Raw genomic sequence first — 14,874 nt, 5'->3', positions numbered from 1 at the left:
GTTGGGGCACCAATAGGCCGTGTGGGACGATGACTGGCAGGTGGCGCAAACTGGTGACTCAACCCCGCAAAATGGCGGCAGAACAGTTCCGTGTCTACACGGCTCCAAACAGCCACTACCTGGTGCTGGGCCCACAAAGCGGCAGCCTTGGCGGAAAATGAACGGTGGTAATCATAGAACGCCGAGCCACCGAATTTGTGACCCAACTCCACTACTGCGTAGAGATAGTGGTCCAGCTCTTCTCTCCTAAGGGGACTCGCAGAGCAGACTACATCCCTGAACAAGCTGAAGGCCAGCACGAACTCAGGGATGGAGAGCTTCCGGTTCAACCTGTGATCCCTGGCTTTAATGATCACGGAAACGTCCCCACAGGCGTAGGAATTGTTGTCAGCCACATCATGAGTGGCTATCAACAAGGACGCCAGGTTGACGTCCTTCCCATCGAGGATGTCCTTCCTAATGCCTGCCGGGATGAAATGAGCTGGGGTTACAGAAGGGACACCGGAGCTGGTACCTGACAGCGGAGGCTCAGGAACCGTGGAAACCTCAGGGACAACCAAGACCTCTGGAATAGCCGCGACCACCGGGGCAAGAACTGGGCTGGCCTCTAGCACTTCCACCCTGGCCCTTAGATCCTGAAAAGAGCCCGCTAGAGAGTTAAGGGTGGAATGGATTTGCGTCAGGGATGTGGCCATGGCCCGAAGAGTGACCTGTTCTGCGCTGTCTGTACTGGCGGGGGAGGGGAACAACAGTCTGAATAGCTCGGCTTTGCGTGCCGAAGCCGGATGGGAAATGCCCCTGCGCCGCAACTCCGCCACCAATCTCGGCACAGTCCAGGACCTCAGGGTAGGCGTGGCGCCCCGTTCTGACCCTCTCGCTGAACCCCTAGCTGAAGAAGGGGAACCCGAGGCAAACTCTTCGATATCCGCTGCTTGCGACATGCCCTGAAATTAAATGGAAACAAACACCATGACAGAATCCCACAACAGGCCGACAAAGGAAAACACCGACCAAGCCCCCCCCCACTCTTGCACCCCCCTAGCCTGGATCCGAACCAACCCCACTACCTCCCCACTAGGAGGGCCGAGCCATCTGCCGACGCAGACAAATTAAAAACGAAACACTCAGGCCCCCCCCCGGACCTTGAAACGTGACAGGTCCCAAGCTTTAGAAGCTGCTGAGTGACTACTCGAGACATGAACGGATTCGAAACGGGTGAGGAGACTTGCCACTGTTCAAGTCAATTAAAAACGAAACAACTCAACCCGCTTCAACCTAAACGAATTAGGTGACCCCCAGTGGCAGGTAGACCCTTAATGACCTGGAACAGACCGGGTTGACTCCCGGAACCCCAGCTTACCTTCACCGGCAGTCCTCCACCTAACACGTGAACCTTGCGTCTGGCGCCTGAAACAAAAGATGCAGGGGACTGAAGCGAGTCAGACCCCCCCTGGAACGAACCAGGTACAATGAGCGTGCTACGACAATGCCACGTGAAGCATGAAAGATGGAAAAGGTGTCCCATACCCGACGGTTGAGGAGAACTTGCCACTGATCAAGCTAATTAAAAACGAAGCATCTCAAACCGTACATACCCACAAACGTGGTGGGTGACTCCCCAGTGGAGACCCCCCCCCCTCAACTATGAGGAACCCACCCCCCCCCACTTCCAAGCGATACCTGCGTGAAAGCTAAGTGAAGTGGAACCAGCACCCTGCGTGAGAAATTGATTAAAAACGAAAGCAACTGCATGACACTCACTGCAACAGTTAACAAGAACCCTGTTGTTTACGTAAACGTAACTGTACGAAAAAGTCCTGAAACAGAGAAGGAAACGATAGACATGACGGAAATGATAGATATACGTCAAAACAAAAATGACAATATTGCTGAGAGACAACAAAACACCGAAAAGGAGATCGCACCATGACTGGCGTATCCAAGGAGAACGTATGCGACCGGCTGGCTCACCTGGAAAAGGTACTTGGTTCACCTAGAGTGGTTCCCCCCAGGGAGACCAGGATCTCTGAGTGACACCTACAGGGCTCTGTCCCAGAAATACACCTGAACAAGCTGCTGCTTGGAGGGATGAGGGGGGGGGGGATCAACAGATACCTCCTACACTGGAAAACATGTACGTTTTAGGGAAAAAAACATTTAATACACATGGTGATGAAACAAGGCAAAAAATATACAAACAAAACACAGTTCCCCTGGCTGCCACCTGAAAGAAGCGCCCCCCCCCCCTCCCCAAACATGTTACCAGAGCCAGAGAGACACCCCCCCCCTCCCTATGTGACAAGATACTGAGTCAGCCAGTAATGAAAACCCCCCCCCTTGTCCGTGTGACGTGATACTGTGTCAGCCAGTGATGACCCCCCCCCTATCCCTGTGCTGTCAGCCAGTAATGAATCCCCCCCCTTGACCATGCAATGTGACCCGAGACAGCCAGTAATGAACCCCCCCCCCCCTTTGTGATGTGACCTGCCAGCCAGGCTTCCCATTAGTTTGTCTCTGAGTCTGCCAATTGCTATTGCATCTGTCTAAGGGTGTCCTTGCCCTAACCCTCTCTCCACCAGTTCTGTTAAGAGACAATTATTCTATCTTGCATTACACCCACCATGCCTAGTAACCCACTCTACAAGGAATGATGTCAGCTCTCCCTGACTCTGGAGGTCACCATTAGGCCTTTGGAGGTCAGGGATGCCGCTACATATATAATAAATTGTCTATTTATTTATTTTTGCTCTGAACACACTAAATTAGCTTATGTGTTGATGCACATAGTGAAATTTAGATCTGTATTTTAGAGCAGCGTTTCGGAGCATAACAAATTTGCTCCAAACCTGTGTTCAGAGAGAAACATAGGGCCAAATCCTCAAAATCATAGCCTAACTTAATTTTTCCCATTTAAGTTACACTGGCGGGAAATTTCTACCTAAGTGCCCGATCCACAAAGCACTTACCTAGAAATTTCACGCAGTGTAACCTAAATTCTCCCGGCGCAAGGCGGTCCTGTTATCCAGGGGGCGATGACAATTTAAATGAGGCGCGCTCCCGCGCCGGCCGTACTGCGCATGCTCATGACGTCATTTTCCCGATGTGCATCGCGCGAAATTACGTTACGCCGGCCTTTGTGGATTGCGACGGGACAATAAAGTTGCGACGGGTTAAAAAAAAGATACGGCGAAAAAAAAATCAAATTAAAAAAAAAATCGCGGCGATCGAAAAAAAGGTCTGTTTTTACAAGGTGTAAACAGTTTACACCTTGTAAAAGCAGCCCTAATTTTACGCATGCAAACGTAAACTTACGGAGAAAAAACAAAGCTGAAAAGCTTTGTGGATCTCCATAAGTCCTCATTTGCATACGCGAAGCAGCATTTCGACGCAAAATGCCCCCAGTGGCGGATGCGGTACTGCATCCTAAGATCTGACAGTGTAAGTCTCTTACAGATGTCAGATCTTCTGCCTATCTTTGGAAAACTGCTTCTGAGGATCAATTCCAAAGATAGGAACAGCAGATCCGCCTGCGTATCCCTTTTGAGGATTTGGCCCATATTGGCATAATTTATGTATAAACACGCACATACTTTATTTCTAGTGGCTAAAACAAATAAATATTTCAGCTACTAGAATGAAGATACGCTTATATGCTTCTAAACACCATGCACGCGCAATAAACCACATGAAGCATTTTTTTAACGCAGGATTTTTTTGCCAGATCCTGAAAATTTGATTATTTTACTATGCCCATGTGTATGTAGCCTTATCCTAGATAAGAGTCTGGTAGAGATGTTATTTTTTGGGCGTCACACAAAAAAGATAAAAAAAGGAATAGGGGGTCCCGTCAAAACTCTATAAAAATCCATAAAATATGGATTTAAGGGGGTACCCCCAAACTCTGACGGATAACAGTGGGTATAAACAAGGAGGGCAATATGGTCATGACTGTATTTGGTCAAAGATGTTAGGCCGCGTACACACGATCGGTCAAAACCGATGAAAACGGACTGAAGGACTGTTTCATCGATCCAAACCGATCGTGTGTGGGCCCCATTGGTCAGTTATCCTTCGGTCAAAAAAAAGAGAACTTGCTTTAAAATTTAACCGATGGACGCCTAACCGATAGGTCAAAACAGATCGTTAGTATGCAAAAGCATCGGTCAAAAGGCCGCGCATGCTCGTAATCAAGTCGACGCATGCTTAGAAGCATTGAACTTCGTTTTTTTCAGCATGTCGTGTGTTTTACGTCACCGCGTTCTGACACGATCGTTTTTTAACTGATGGTGTGTAGGCACATCAGACCATCAGTCAGCTTCATTGGTTAACCGATGAAACGGTCCTTCAGTCCGTTTTCATCGGTTATGACCGATCGTGTGTACGCGGCCTTACAGTGGCGTCACTGGTTCCTAAGGACACTTGCCGAGTGCCACCTCCAGGTGCTTTCAGAACAATCTTTACAGGGGAAAAAGGAAGTGGTCATACGTTTTATATTGTATTGGGAGAAAAACCTGATGTTATATATATGAGATTTGTCTTCTGCCGAGAATGGGCTTGACCCTAGGTTCACATTGGTCCGATTTGGCCAAATCGGCGGCTATTGCTGGCAAAGGCACCGTCCGAATCGATCTAACACCGACTTTCCCAAAAGTAGTTCCTGTACTACTTTTGGCGACTTCAGGGGGGCGATTTGTATAGACAAACCGCACAGATGTGTGTCAAATCGCCTCGGAGTCGGACTGCATTGCCGGGTTGAAATCGTGCGAGTTCAGCTAAACTCGTAGGATTTTTAACCCCCAGCAATGTGAACCTCTGGCATTCTGACAAACACCCGAACAAGCAAAAGTTATGACCAAACTGGGGGCTCATCCCTATAGGTGACTGCAAATACTATGGGCCAGATTCACATAGAATTTCCCAGGCGCAGCGCATCAGAGATACGCTACGCCACCGTACCTTACCTGGCGTATTTTGAAATCCTCAAAGATTTTGCGCCGTAAATACGGCGGCGTAGTGTATTTCTGGCGGCGGAATTCAAATCGGCGGGTAGGGGGCGTGATTCATTTAAATGAAGCGCGTCCCCGCGCCGATTGAACTGCGCATGCTCCGTTTTGAAATTTCCCGCCGTGCTTTGCGCGAAATGCATCGACGTAATTTTTTGAACTTAGACGTGAGTCACGTCCTTTCCTATTCACGGACGACTTGCGCAAAAAAAATAAAAAATTCAACATTCGACGCGGGAATGACGGCCATACTTTAACATGGCAAGTCTATCTATACGCCACAAAATAGCAGCTTTAACTATAAGCCGACTAGCGACAACGTAAGAGAATGCGACGGCTGCGCGTACCTTCGTGGATCACCGGAAAAAGCTAATTTGCATACCCGACGCGGAAAACGACACAAACTCCACCCAGCGGGCGCCGAAGTATTGCACCTACGATCCGAAGGCGTACAAAGCCATTCTCCTGTCGGATCGAAGCCAGAAGCCGTCGTATCTTGGTTTGAGGATTCAAACTAAAGATACGACGCAGCGAATTTGAAAGTACGCCGGTGTATGAGTAGATACGCCAGCGTACTTGCTCTGTGAATCTGGCCCTATGATATTATGTCCATGTTAAAGTTTTCCTTTAAGATAGGCCTGGTCATATTTCCGTCACCCATCAACATTCCCAGCCTATAGTTATATATAGAAATGTATACAGTTTAAACTGCTTAAAGGAAAGGCTTTACCTCCATCCCCTGTCTTGGGTTGATGAAGGGTGAGCTCAGGGCGTGTACTAGTACTCTTAGAAGATAAGAGCCCAGGCGCCAAAGGTCACCAATGGAGTTATATTGTACCTACAGTTGGGAAGCAAGTCTTTTACATGATATAAGACAGAACTGTGTGTAGCTGCTGAGACGAATACATACCTCCCCTGCAATGGCAGGCATGGGCTGTAGGACTTTACTATTACTTTTTTTCATACTGGAAGGCTTTATCCAACCTCGGCAAGCACAATGGCTGATATTTGGTGGAAACGTTAAAAAGGAGACCACAACCGCTCAACCTCAAGCTATTGAGGATACAGGTAGTGAGAAGGAATTGTGATAATGATCGATATTCCACAGGATTGTGTAAAATTGTCATCATTGGGATTATTTCCTAACATTGTACAAATATTTGTGATGGTAATTAATGCAAGGAATTCGATGTTTCATTGGTCTACCCACTCTAAGCTGCTAAAAAATAATTTCTTAGTGGTTGTCTGAAGCTTTATCGTGTTATTTGTGTAGGTTCATTCAAGAAGACCACTCATGTTGTTGGTATTTAATTCTTGGGAAGATGCATGGAGACTGAATTACCTCCTGGGTTCTTAAGTTTTTAATGTGGCAAATCTTTGTTCTGACTCTACCCAAGCAAAATGGCCTTTACCAAAGCAACGCCTTATGGACCATTTCATTTGCTTTATACTAGGGCTGTTACTGATCAAAAATTTTCTGTTCGATTATTCGATTTTTTTTTTTAATCGATTAATTTAGATTAATTATAACGCACATACAGATCCAACTACTTTTAGCTGATCTCCTTGCAGGCTGATTGCCAGTGCAGCTACCAACCACTGGAAAATGGATAGCAGGATACAAAAAACACACAAAGGCAGCGCTCGATGGGAATAGCATTAAAACTTTTATAGTCTTCAAGTAGGAAACCAAATAAATATTGCACTGGAGATAAAATCGATGTAGCTACATAAACTGTAAAAATGGTGCGAGCCGAGTAATACCAAACTGTACCAAAAGCAGTCATAAAAACATGTAGCTAAGTATGATACTGGTATAAAAATGTGTACAATGATACCACTGCTGAATCCAGATCAGGAGAGGTTAACATCAGTCCGTCGGCATGTAGATGTCCCATGAAGGGAACTATCACAACTCCCAGTGGATGGTTGTAGAATCCCAGGTTGATAGAGGGAAGTGATAGAGGGAAGTGTAACAGCCCTTGCGTTTGGCAGATAGTAAGGTCCCGACGGCATGCAGATATGAAGGCACAGCAAAGGAGCCCTTCAGATGGACACGGCAAGCCCCGCCGGTGTCCGTGACATCACTGGATCTCCGATGGAACTCCCTGAAGGCCCAGAAGCTGGCGGAGAGGTGAGTACCAATCAAAAGAATTTTACTTGATCAAAAAGATTTTGATCGATCAAAAAAATTAAAGATTAATCGATTAATTAAAAGTTAATTTGCACAGCCCTACTTTATACATTATTAAAAATGCAGCTTGAGGGGTCAAGATGGAGAGTTGAATTTTTGGACAGCTCGGTCTAATTGCATGACTTTCTTGAAGTTTTATATCCTTATAAGCTTTCAAACGTTACCGTATATCTTCTACTGAAAAATCATAGATAGTGCCTATTAAATGGGTTGTAAAAGATTGTTTTTTTATTTTCTAAATAGGTTCCTTTAAGCTAGTGCATTGTTGGTTCACTTACCTTTTCCTTCCATTTCCCTTCTAAATGTTTTTTTTTCCTTTGTCTGAATTTCTCACTTCCTGTTCCTCCTCAGTAAGCTGTTCTGGCTGACTAACCCCCATGGATGATGGGGGGCAGGCTTACTGAGGAGAAACAGGAAGTGAGAAATTAAGACAAAGAAAAAAGAAATTTAGAAGGGAAATCGAAGGAAAAGGTAAGTGAACCAAAAATGCACTAGCTTAAAGGAACCTATTCAGAAAATAAAAAACAAACCTTTACAACCCCTTTAACTTTCCTGCCTAGATGCTAGATGTAGTAGGTCACTCCACCGGGCGGGTGCAGCGCTGCGCTTATATACAGTTGGTCTCTGTTTGCTGTGAGAAAGTATGTATGGCAGTTGGTAGAGGTAGATGGAAAACAGGTTGTGTTGGGCTGGCTTTACAGAACCTGCCTTAAATGTTCCTCTCCTGACAGATGCTTGCACCTTCTAATGCTGTGTACACACGATCGGATTTCTGATGGGATCTAATCCGATGGATTTTTTCGTTTGATATCCGATGAAGCTGACATTTATCAGTCTTGCATACACACTATCAGACTAAATTCCGACGCGGTGACGTAAAACGCCAAAACGCGGTGACGTAAAACACAACGACGAGACGAAAAAAATGAAGTTTAATGTTTCCGAGCATGCGTCGACTTGATTCTGAGCATGCATGGATTTTTCTCCGATGGAGTTCCACACAGACAATCCGAATTTCCTATCGTTTTTTTATCCATAGGAAAAATTGTAATCATGTTCTATTTTTTTACACCGATGGAAAAAAGACTAATGGGGCCCACACACGATCGGTTTGTCCAATGAAAACAGTCCATCGTTCTTTTTTCATCGGACAAACCGATCATGTGTACACGGCTTTAGAAGAAACAGAGCAGAAGATAATGGCACCCTGAGCAGTCTGAACAGTATAACTTACTACTACGGTGCAAATCAGATAGTGGGGTGTATTTATAGAATCGTTATACTTTTTTTTAATAGATGCAGGGATACCAAGCAAATATAAACAAACGTTTTTTTAGAGCTGCCATTACCAGTCCAGGACAGAGTATACACGGCTTTGTTTTCACTCAGCTTGTCCATAGTCTGCAATCAATACGTAAACAGAGATGCCATTTGTTCCAAAGCCATGCATGACATACACTATGTTACCAAAAGTATTGGGACCCTACGGAATAAGACTGGGATGCCATTAACCACTTCAGCCCGGGAAGGATTTACCCCCTTCCTGGCCAGAACATTTTTTTGCGATTCGGCACTGCGTCGCTGACAATTGCGTGGTTGTGTGACGTTGTACCCAAACAAAATGGACGTTCTTTTTTTCCCACAAATGGAGCTTTCTTTTGGTGGTATTTGATCACCTCTGCGGTTTTTCTTTTTTGCGCTATAAACAAAAGAGCGTCAATTTTGAAAAAAAAACAATTTTGCTATAATAAATATCCCCAAAAAATATATAAAAAAAAACAAATTTCTTCCACAGTTTAGGCCAATATGTATTCTTCTACATATTTTTGTTAAAAAATTTTTTTAAAAAAATCGTAATAAGTGTATATTGATTGGTTTGCATAAAAGTTATAGCATCTATAAAAATAGGGGATAGTTTTATGGCATTTTTATTTACTAGTAATGGTGGAGATCTGTGTTTTTTATCAGGATTGCGACATTATGGCGGACACATCGGACACTTTCGACACTATTTTGGGACCATTGTCATTTATACAGCGATCAGAGCAACCTAATTTTGTTCCGGCAGCAGTTGGGATGTCCTATCCCCCTGCTAGAACACAGCGCTGCATACTGTATGTAGCTATTTCTGCATATAATTTACACAATGCTACCAGCTGCTATATCGATTGGTAAAGGAAATAGTTTGTGTGGGCCAGCTTTGCTCAAAGGAACAATTCCAAGTGAAAGTAAACATTGGCGTTCGGATGATTTCATATCTATGCATTTTGGTGTGCTGGCATGTGTTTTTTTTATGTCTTGTGGTATGTTGGCGGTCAATAAAAATATAAATATCTTAACAGGGACCCTCAGCTTTTCCCACAAGACCCATTTCCATCCCTTGAACCCCATACCAATCATGTTTTTATGTAAAATCACTTGTGGAAGCCCACTGACTTGTGTGACATTAGCGAATTTGCTAATGTTTTTCTGCTGGTTCTCCTGCCAGTGGATCGCCCCCTTTTGATCGATGAATTGGGAGCCACAGGGGGGGGGGGCTGAGGTGCGAGTTAGGGGGCCAGGTCTGCTTGCCGCCCCAACAAAAATTTGACCACCAGCCGCCACTGCTGTGAGCCCACCCTGTGTGATGAGGTATATGGGGGTCAACGAGACGTTGAACATCTCAGGAAATGGGTAAAAGGCCTCTAGAGTCATTCTGCCCAAAGAGGACCAGTGGCACTGGAAAGAGGAGGAAACTGTGGATAAAGCTGGAGCATTAAGAAGGCAAGTACATCTTGGACACTTTCATTTAGAGTAGGATGGTGAGGGAATAAAAATAAAAGTTGTAGTTCTACGTTAACAAAATGTGCGTTAAGGTGCAAGATATGAATACCGGAGCAATATGAAGAGGCATAATTCTTACACAAGATTTATGCCAACCACCCTACCTCTGTTTCATGGCTATTGGCGCCATTTGGACCCTTTACCTGCCCTGCTTCTGCTTGCATAGGAAAGTTACTCTGTTGTTTTAGAGCAACCACTATCCTATTGTGTCATCTTTTCCTAGCCTGAAGCCCGCTCTCACACATATTCTCAGCCTGAGGCCCGTTACCCAAAATAAAGCAAATGTCCAGACAGGTTGCATTTTCACTGCTTTACCAGACAGAGAGGTCTTGGGAGTACCGCCTGATAGATGTATAACACCATAGGTGTGCATAGCCTATTGCATTAGGGTGTGCACCCCAAAACTCAAACACATATGTGTGTGTGTGCATGTGTATATACAGTATACTGACAGCATCAGTAGAGCAATAGACGGTGTCAAGTAGGGCAGAGATTGGTCAGTAGGGCAGTGGGCAGTGGACAGTGTCAGTATTTTTATTTTTTTTTACAATTCATGGGGGGCATGGTAAAATATTAAGGGCAAAACAGGAGGGAATCTGCACCACACAGGGTGATTAGGGTATGCCCAGGCACACACTGTGCACACTCCTATAATAACACCCTTTGTAAACAAATGGTATCAAACATATTGAGGCCTTGGACAGTTTTATATTTTTAATGGTTTTGATGGTAAGAGATTGATTGTACAGATTTGTGCATTATCATTTGTGGTTTGTGGTTTGGTTACCCGTAAAGCCCCATTAGAGGATTGTTCAGTAATTGAAATTGCTAATACACAGGAATGGTGGCAACCACTTCCCCTTAACCGAGTAGACCATTGTGACAGACCAAAACAGGACAGGGGCTTTTGGGCTCTGGCGTTTAGGGGAGCATGACTCTTTGGGAGGTGTGTGCCTGGGGGACCCTTGGAGTGGTCTTGCTCCAGAGACAAGTCCATATCCAGACACTGGGAGGCATATTTTTATATCAGAGGTGATGGCATAAAGAGATTAAGTGGTTAAATGAAATTTTAAATAAATAAATAAAAAGCAAGGCTTTAGAACCACTTTAAGCTGGGATGGTATTTACGGGAAGCCTTTGCTATCTAAATTTCCATGCCTCTGCTTCATCGCCAATTACATTTAAACTTCTGATGCAAATACAGATATTTGCCCAGATTCAGGTAGCAATTGCGCCTGCGTAACCATAGTTACGCAGCGCAATTGCTGACTTGCGCCGACTGCAGCCTAAAATCTGCGTGGCATAAGGCTCTTATGCCACGCAGATTTTAGGCTGCATTCTAGCGATGACCGCTAGGGGGCGCTCCCATTGTGATCTGTGTATAGTATGCAAATTGCATACTAACACCGATTCACAACGTTGCGCGAGCCCTGCGTACGCAAATTACGTAGTTTGCGCACGTCGGGTTTCGCGTAACGTTACACATCCTAATAGCAGGCGCGTCGCGACGTTCGAATTTTACGTCGTTTGTGTAAGTGAATCGTGAATGGCGCTGGACGCCATTCACGTTCACTTTGAAGCAAATGACGTCCTTGCGACGTCATTTGCCGCAATGCACGTCGGGAAAGTTTCCCGACGGAGCATGCGCTGTACGCTCGGCGCGGGAGCGCGCCTAATTTAAATGATTCCCACCCCCGGCGGGATCATTTACATTGCGCGCGCTTACGCCGGGCAATTTTGCCGGCGCGCCCTCGCAATTTACGGAGCTGCTGCTCCGTGAATCGAGGGCAGCGCAAAATATTTGCGTGGGCGCAGGGCAAAATCGTTGCCCTGTGCCTCCGCAAATAAAGCGCAAGTCCTACCTGAATCTGGGCCATTATTATTAATATTATAATTATGCATTTTTCCCTACCTTTGTCTTCTAACATGTTCCTTCCATTCCAAACTCAGTAAATGGTATATAATCTCATTATATAAAATTTGGTGTAGGTTTTATTTCATTATGCAGATAGACGTTACATTGTACACCCTAACATCTTACACTGTACCCTTCTAGATGAAGACTTTGCTGAAAATGACTATGATGATATTGAACTCGAACAAGGACTACCTTCTCATGGACCAGGATCAACTCATCCTACTGAGTTACCTAAAAATACTAAACAGACGAGAGGCCCAACTGAGCCTAGAGACCTGTCTTCAGCCAAGACGGAAACAACACACGCTAAGAGGGTTCCTGCAGATCTTCCAGACACAGCAGATGAGATTTTAGATTTTCTACAGAAGGAGGAGGAGGATGTAGAAGATGTGTGGCACGAAAAAGAACATCACACTCCTTCTTCTATTCAACCACAAGAAATGGAAATAATAGCGAAGACAACTCAACCTACCACTCATAAAAAGACAACCCATTTAGAAACATCTAAATTCATTCAACCACAAGAAATGGAAATAATAGAGAAGACAACTCAACCTACCACTCATAAAAAGACAACCCACCCACTAGCACCTAAATCCCAAGAGGCAGACCATGTGGAAATGGAGGTAACACTATGTAAATAAATGCAAATGCTGTTCTTAAAGCGGGAGTTCACCCATAAAAAATGTTTTACCCTTAGATTGAGGCTCATTTTGTCTAGGGGAATCGGCTAGTTGTTTTAAAATCTAAGCTGTACTTACCGTTTTAGAGAGCGATCTTCTCCGCCGCTTCCGGGTATGGTCTTCGGGACTGGGCGTTACTATTTTGATTGACAGTCTTCCGACAGGCTTTCGACGGTCGGAAGACTGTCAATCAAAATAGGACCGCCCAGTCCCGCAACCCATACCCAGAAGCGGCGGAGAAGATGCATCTCTAAAAAGGAAAGTACAGCTTTGATTTAAAAAAAACTAGCCGATTCCCCTAGACAAAATGAGCATGAATCTAAGGTTAAAAAATGTGATTTCCGGGTGAACCTTCACTTTAATGGATAACTAAACCCAAGAACACAAATGCAAGTAGCTTATAGTTTTTAGATGTAGTGGTTGCATTTATTTTCTTTTTTCTCCCCAAGCTAAGAACATTTTCAGCAAATATCTGTTTTATCTTCTGTAATCAGACATCCCAACCTGCAAAAACTAATTTCAGGGAGGTGGCAAACTACTTTCATGGAGGTGGCGCTCCGCTCGCTCTACTCTAAGGACCTTCTGACCCGATCCTCCCAGACAGAAGGGGGACAGAGCCCCTTCTGTTTTTTTTTAAGCAGATTGGTTTGGAGATAGGCGGGTGTAAATGGACACAAGTTCATTTACATCTGCCGCTCTATAGAAACTAATGGAGAGCCCGTTTGGGTCTGCATGAAAAATGGACAGGCGGACCTGATCGCGTGAAAGGAGCCGAAGGCTCCTCAACTAACCTCAATCTTCACTTCTTCCTCAGAATTCCTGCAGGTATCGCTGGCTGCTGCTGTCCCCCCGGCGGGTATGGCTGGTGGCTGTCCTCCAGGGCTGGTACTGCCGATGGGTAATGATGGATGGTACTGCTGGTGGTTATCGCTGGCTGGTACTGCTGGTGGGTACTGGTACTACTGGCTGGTAGAGCTGGTTGGTACTGGTACTGCTGGTGGGTACTCTCCCAGATTGTGAGTTCCTGACCTGCCATCTCTGAGCATCAGTGTGACAGCATATGGCTGTAGTAGAGAGCGAGTAGTAGTAGTAGTGACAGAGAAAAACACATTTCTTCAAACTTTACAAAGGTTAGCATGTTTCTTTTTTACAGTCACTCCAGCCGGAGGGATCTAAGGGTGCCTCTTGAAGGGCACAATCAAACATATACGCCAGTGGGCAAATACACCTGCTTTTTGCTCCTGAGTAGAGGAGTCCTTCCTGAAAAGTAGATAGCAAAATAAAAAGGGGTTCTGGAAGGGACAGTACACCATAGTGTCCATGATATTGTCCTTCTTATCAGGCACCCTGGGTGGCAGGCATTGTCTGTACTCTGCAACAGTTTTGTCTCTGGGGAAACCCACCTAAACCCTGCTCCAATCTGGCAGTTCTGATTGGCGCTTCCACTTGTGGCTACACAGCCCAGTAGTCCAAACTACAAGAAGAAGCGTGGTTCCGGCAACCTCCTCCGGCTACCCCTCTCACCTTTGACTGACACTAAGTAGCTCCTAGTGTGCTGACCAGCTTTGACCACTAGGACCTTGTCTCTGTGTATAGTACACCAAAGCTTCCACTACCGATGAATGTCCTTGAAACGGGCCCAAACTTCAGCTTCGGGGACCCGTTTCGGGCTTGGGTACATGCAAGTAGTCCCAGATCAAGTCATTCTCCCACTCCTCCCAGGATTTCTCAACAATGTCCATGATCCGAGATGGAACATAGGAGTAGTTCAGGCCCCATTCCAAGGCAAACCTCTTTTGCACCTCTCGCTGAAATTGGGAAAGCCTGGGAAACTCTTTGGGCTTCCCCCGGCCAGGCAGGACACAGGAATCTGGGGCCTTACTGACCCATTCATGATAGGTGGGCACCCTGGTCTGAGTAGTAGAGGGCAGACTAGTGAAGAGTCTATGGGACTGAACTGGGGTTTGTGCTGACCGTTATAGTTCCTCCACTGCTTCAGATGGGGTTCCAGTGGATAGAGAGGGCCATATTCTCAAAGAATCTCCGCCTGCCTCGCTTAGGGCACTTACACTCCGCTGTCCCAACTTACTGGAGCAGGTGTTGTATTCCCCAACCACTTGCTCCATAAGTTGGGACAGCGGAGTGTAAGTGTCCCGGCGTAGCCTGGCGGATCTCCAAGGGGGCGGCTTCTATTCAAATGAAGCGCGCCCCCGATGCAAAAGAACTGGGCATGCGCCGGGCTGCAAAAAGCCC

The 14,874-nt window shown here is 45.6% G+C and overlaps 1 protein-coding gene across 2 annotated transcripts in view; it reads left to right on the top strand.

Moving 5' to 3' along the window:
• The first annotated feature begins 5,813 nt into the window (after positions 1 to 5,813).
• Positions 5,814 to 14,874, top strand: part of LOC120919271 (collagen alpha-1(XVIII) chain-like) — an 89,236-nt gene continuing 80,175 nt past the window's right edge. The window contains exons 1-2 of one of the 2 annotated variants that reach the window (XM_040331345.1): positions 5,814 to 6,071; positions 12,077 to 12,564. In XM_040331345.1, the coding sequence (XP_040187279.1) occupies positions 5,924 to 6,071; positions 12,077 to 12,564 (636 nt within the window). In that variant the 5' untranslated portion in view covers positions 5,814 to 5,923. The remainder of the gene's footprint in view (positions 6,072 to 12,076; positions 12,565 to 14,874) is intronic. The other variant, XM_040331344.1, reaches the window with a different exon arrangement.

This window comes from Rana temporaria, chromosome 12 (assembly GCF_905171775.1).
Source record: "Rana temporaria chromosome 12, aRanTem1.1, whole genome shotgun sequence".
Classification (NCBI taxonomy): domain Eukaryota; kingdom Metazoa; phylum Chordata; class Amphibia; order Anura; family Ranidae; genus Rana; species Rana temporaria.
Note: the sequence above shows the minus strand (reverse complement) of the source record. Positions and strands in the feature narration are given on the sequence as shown.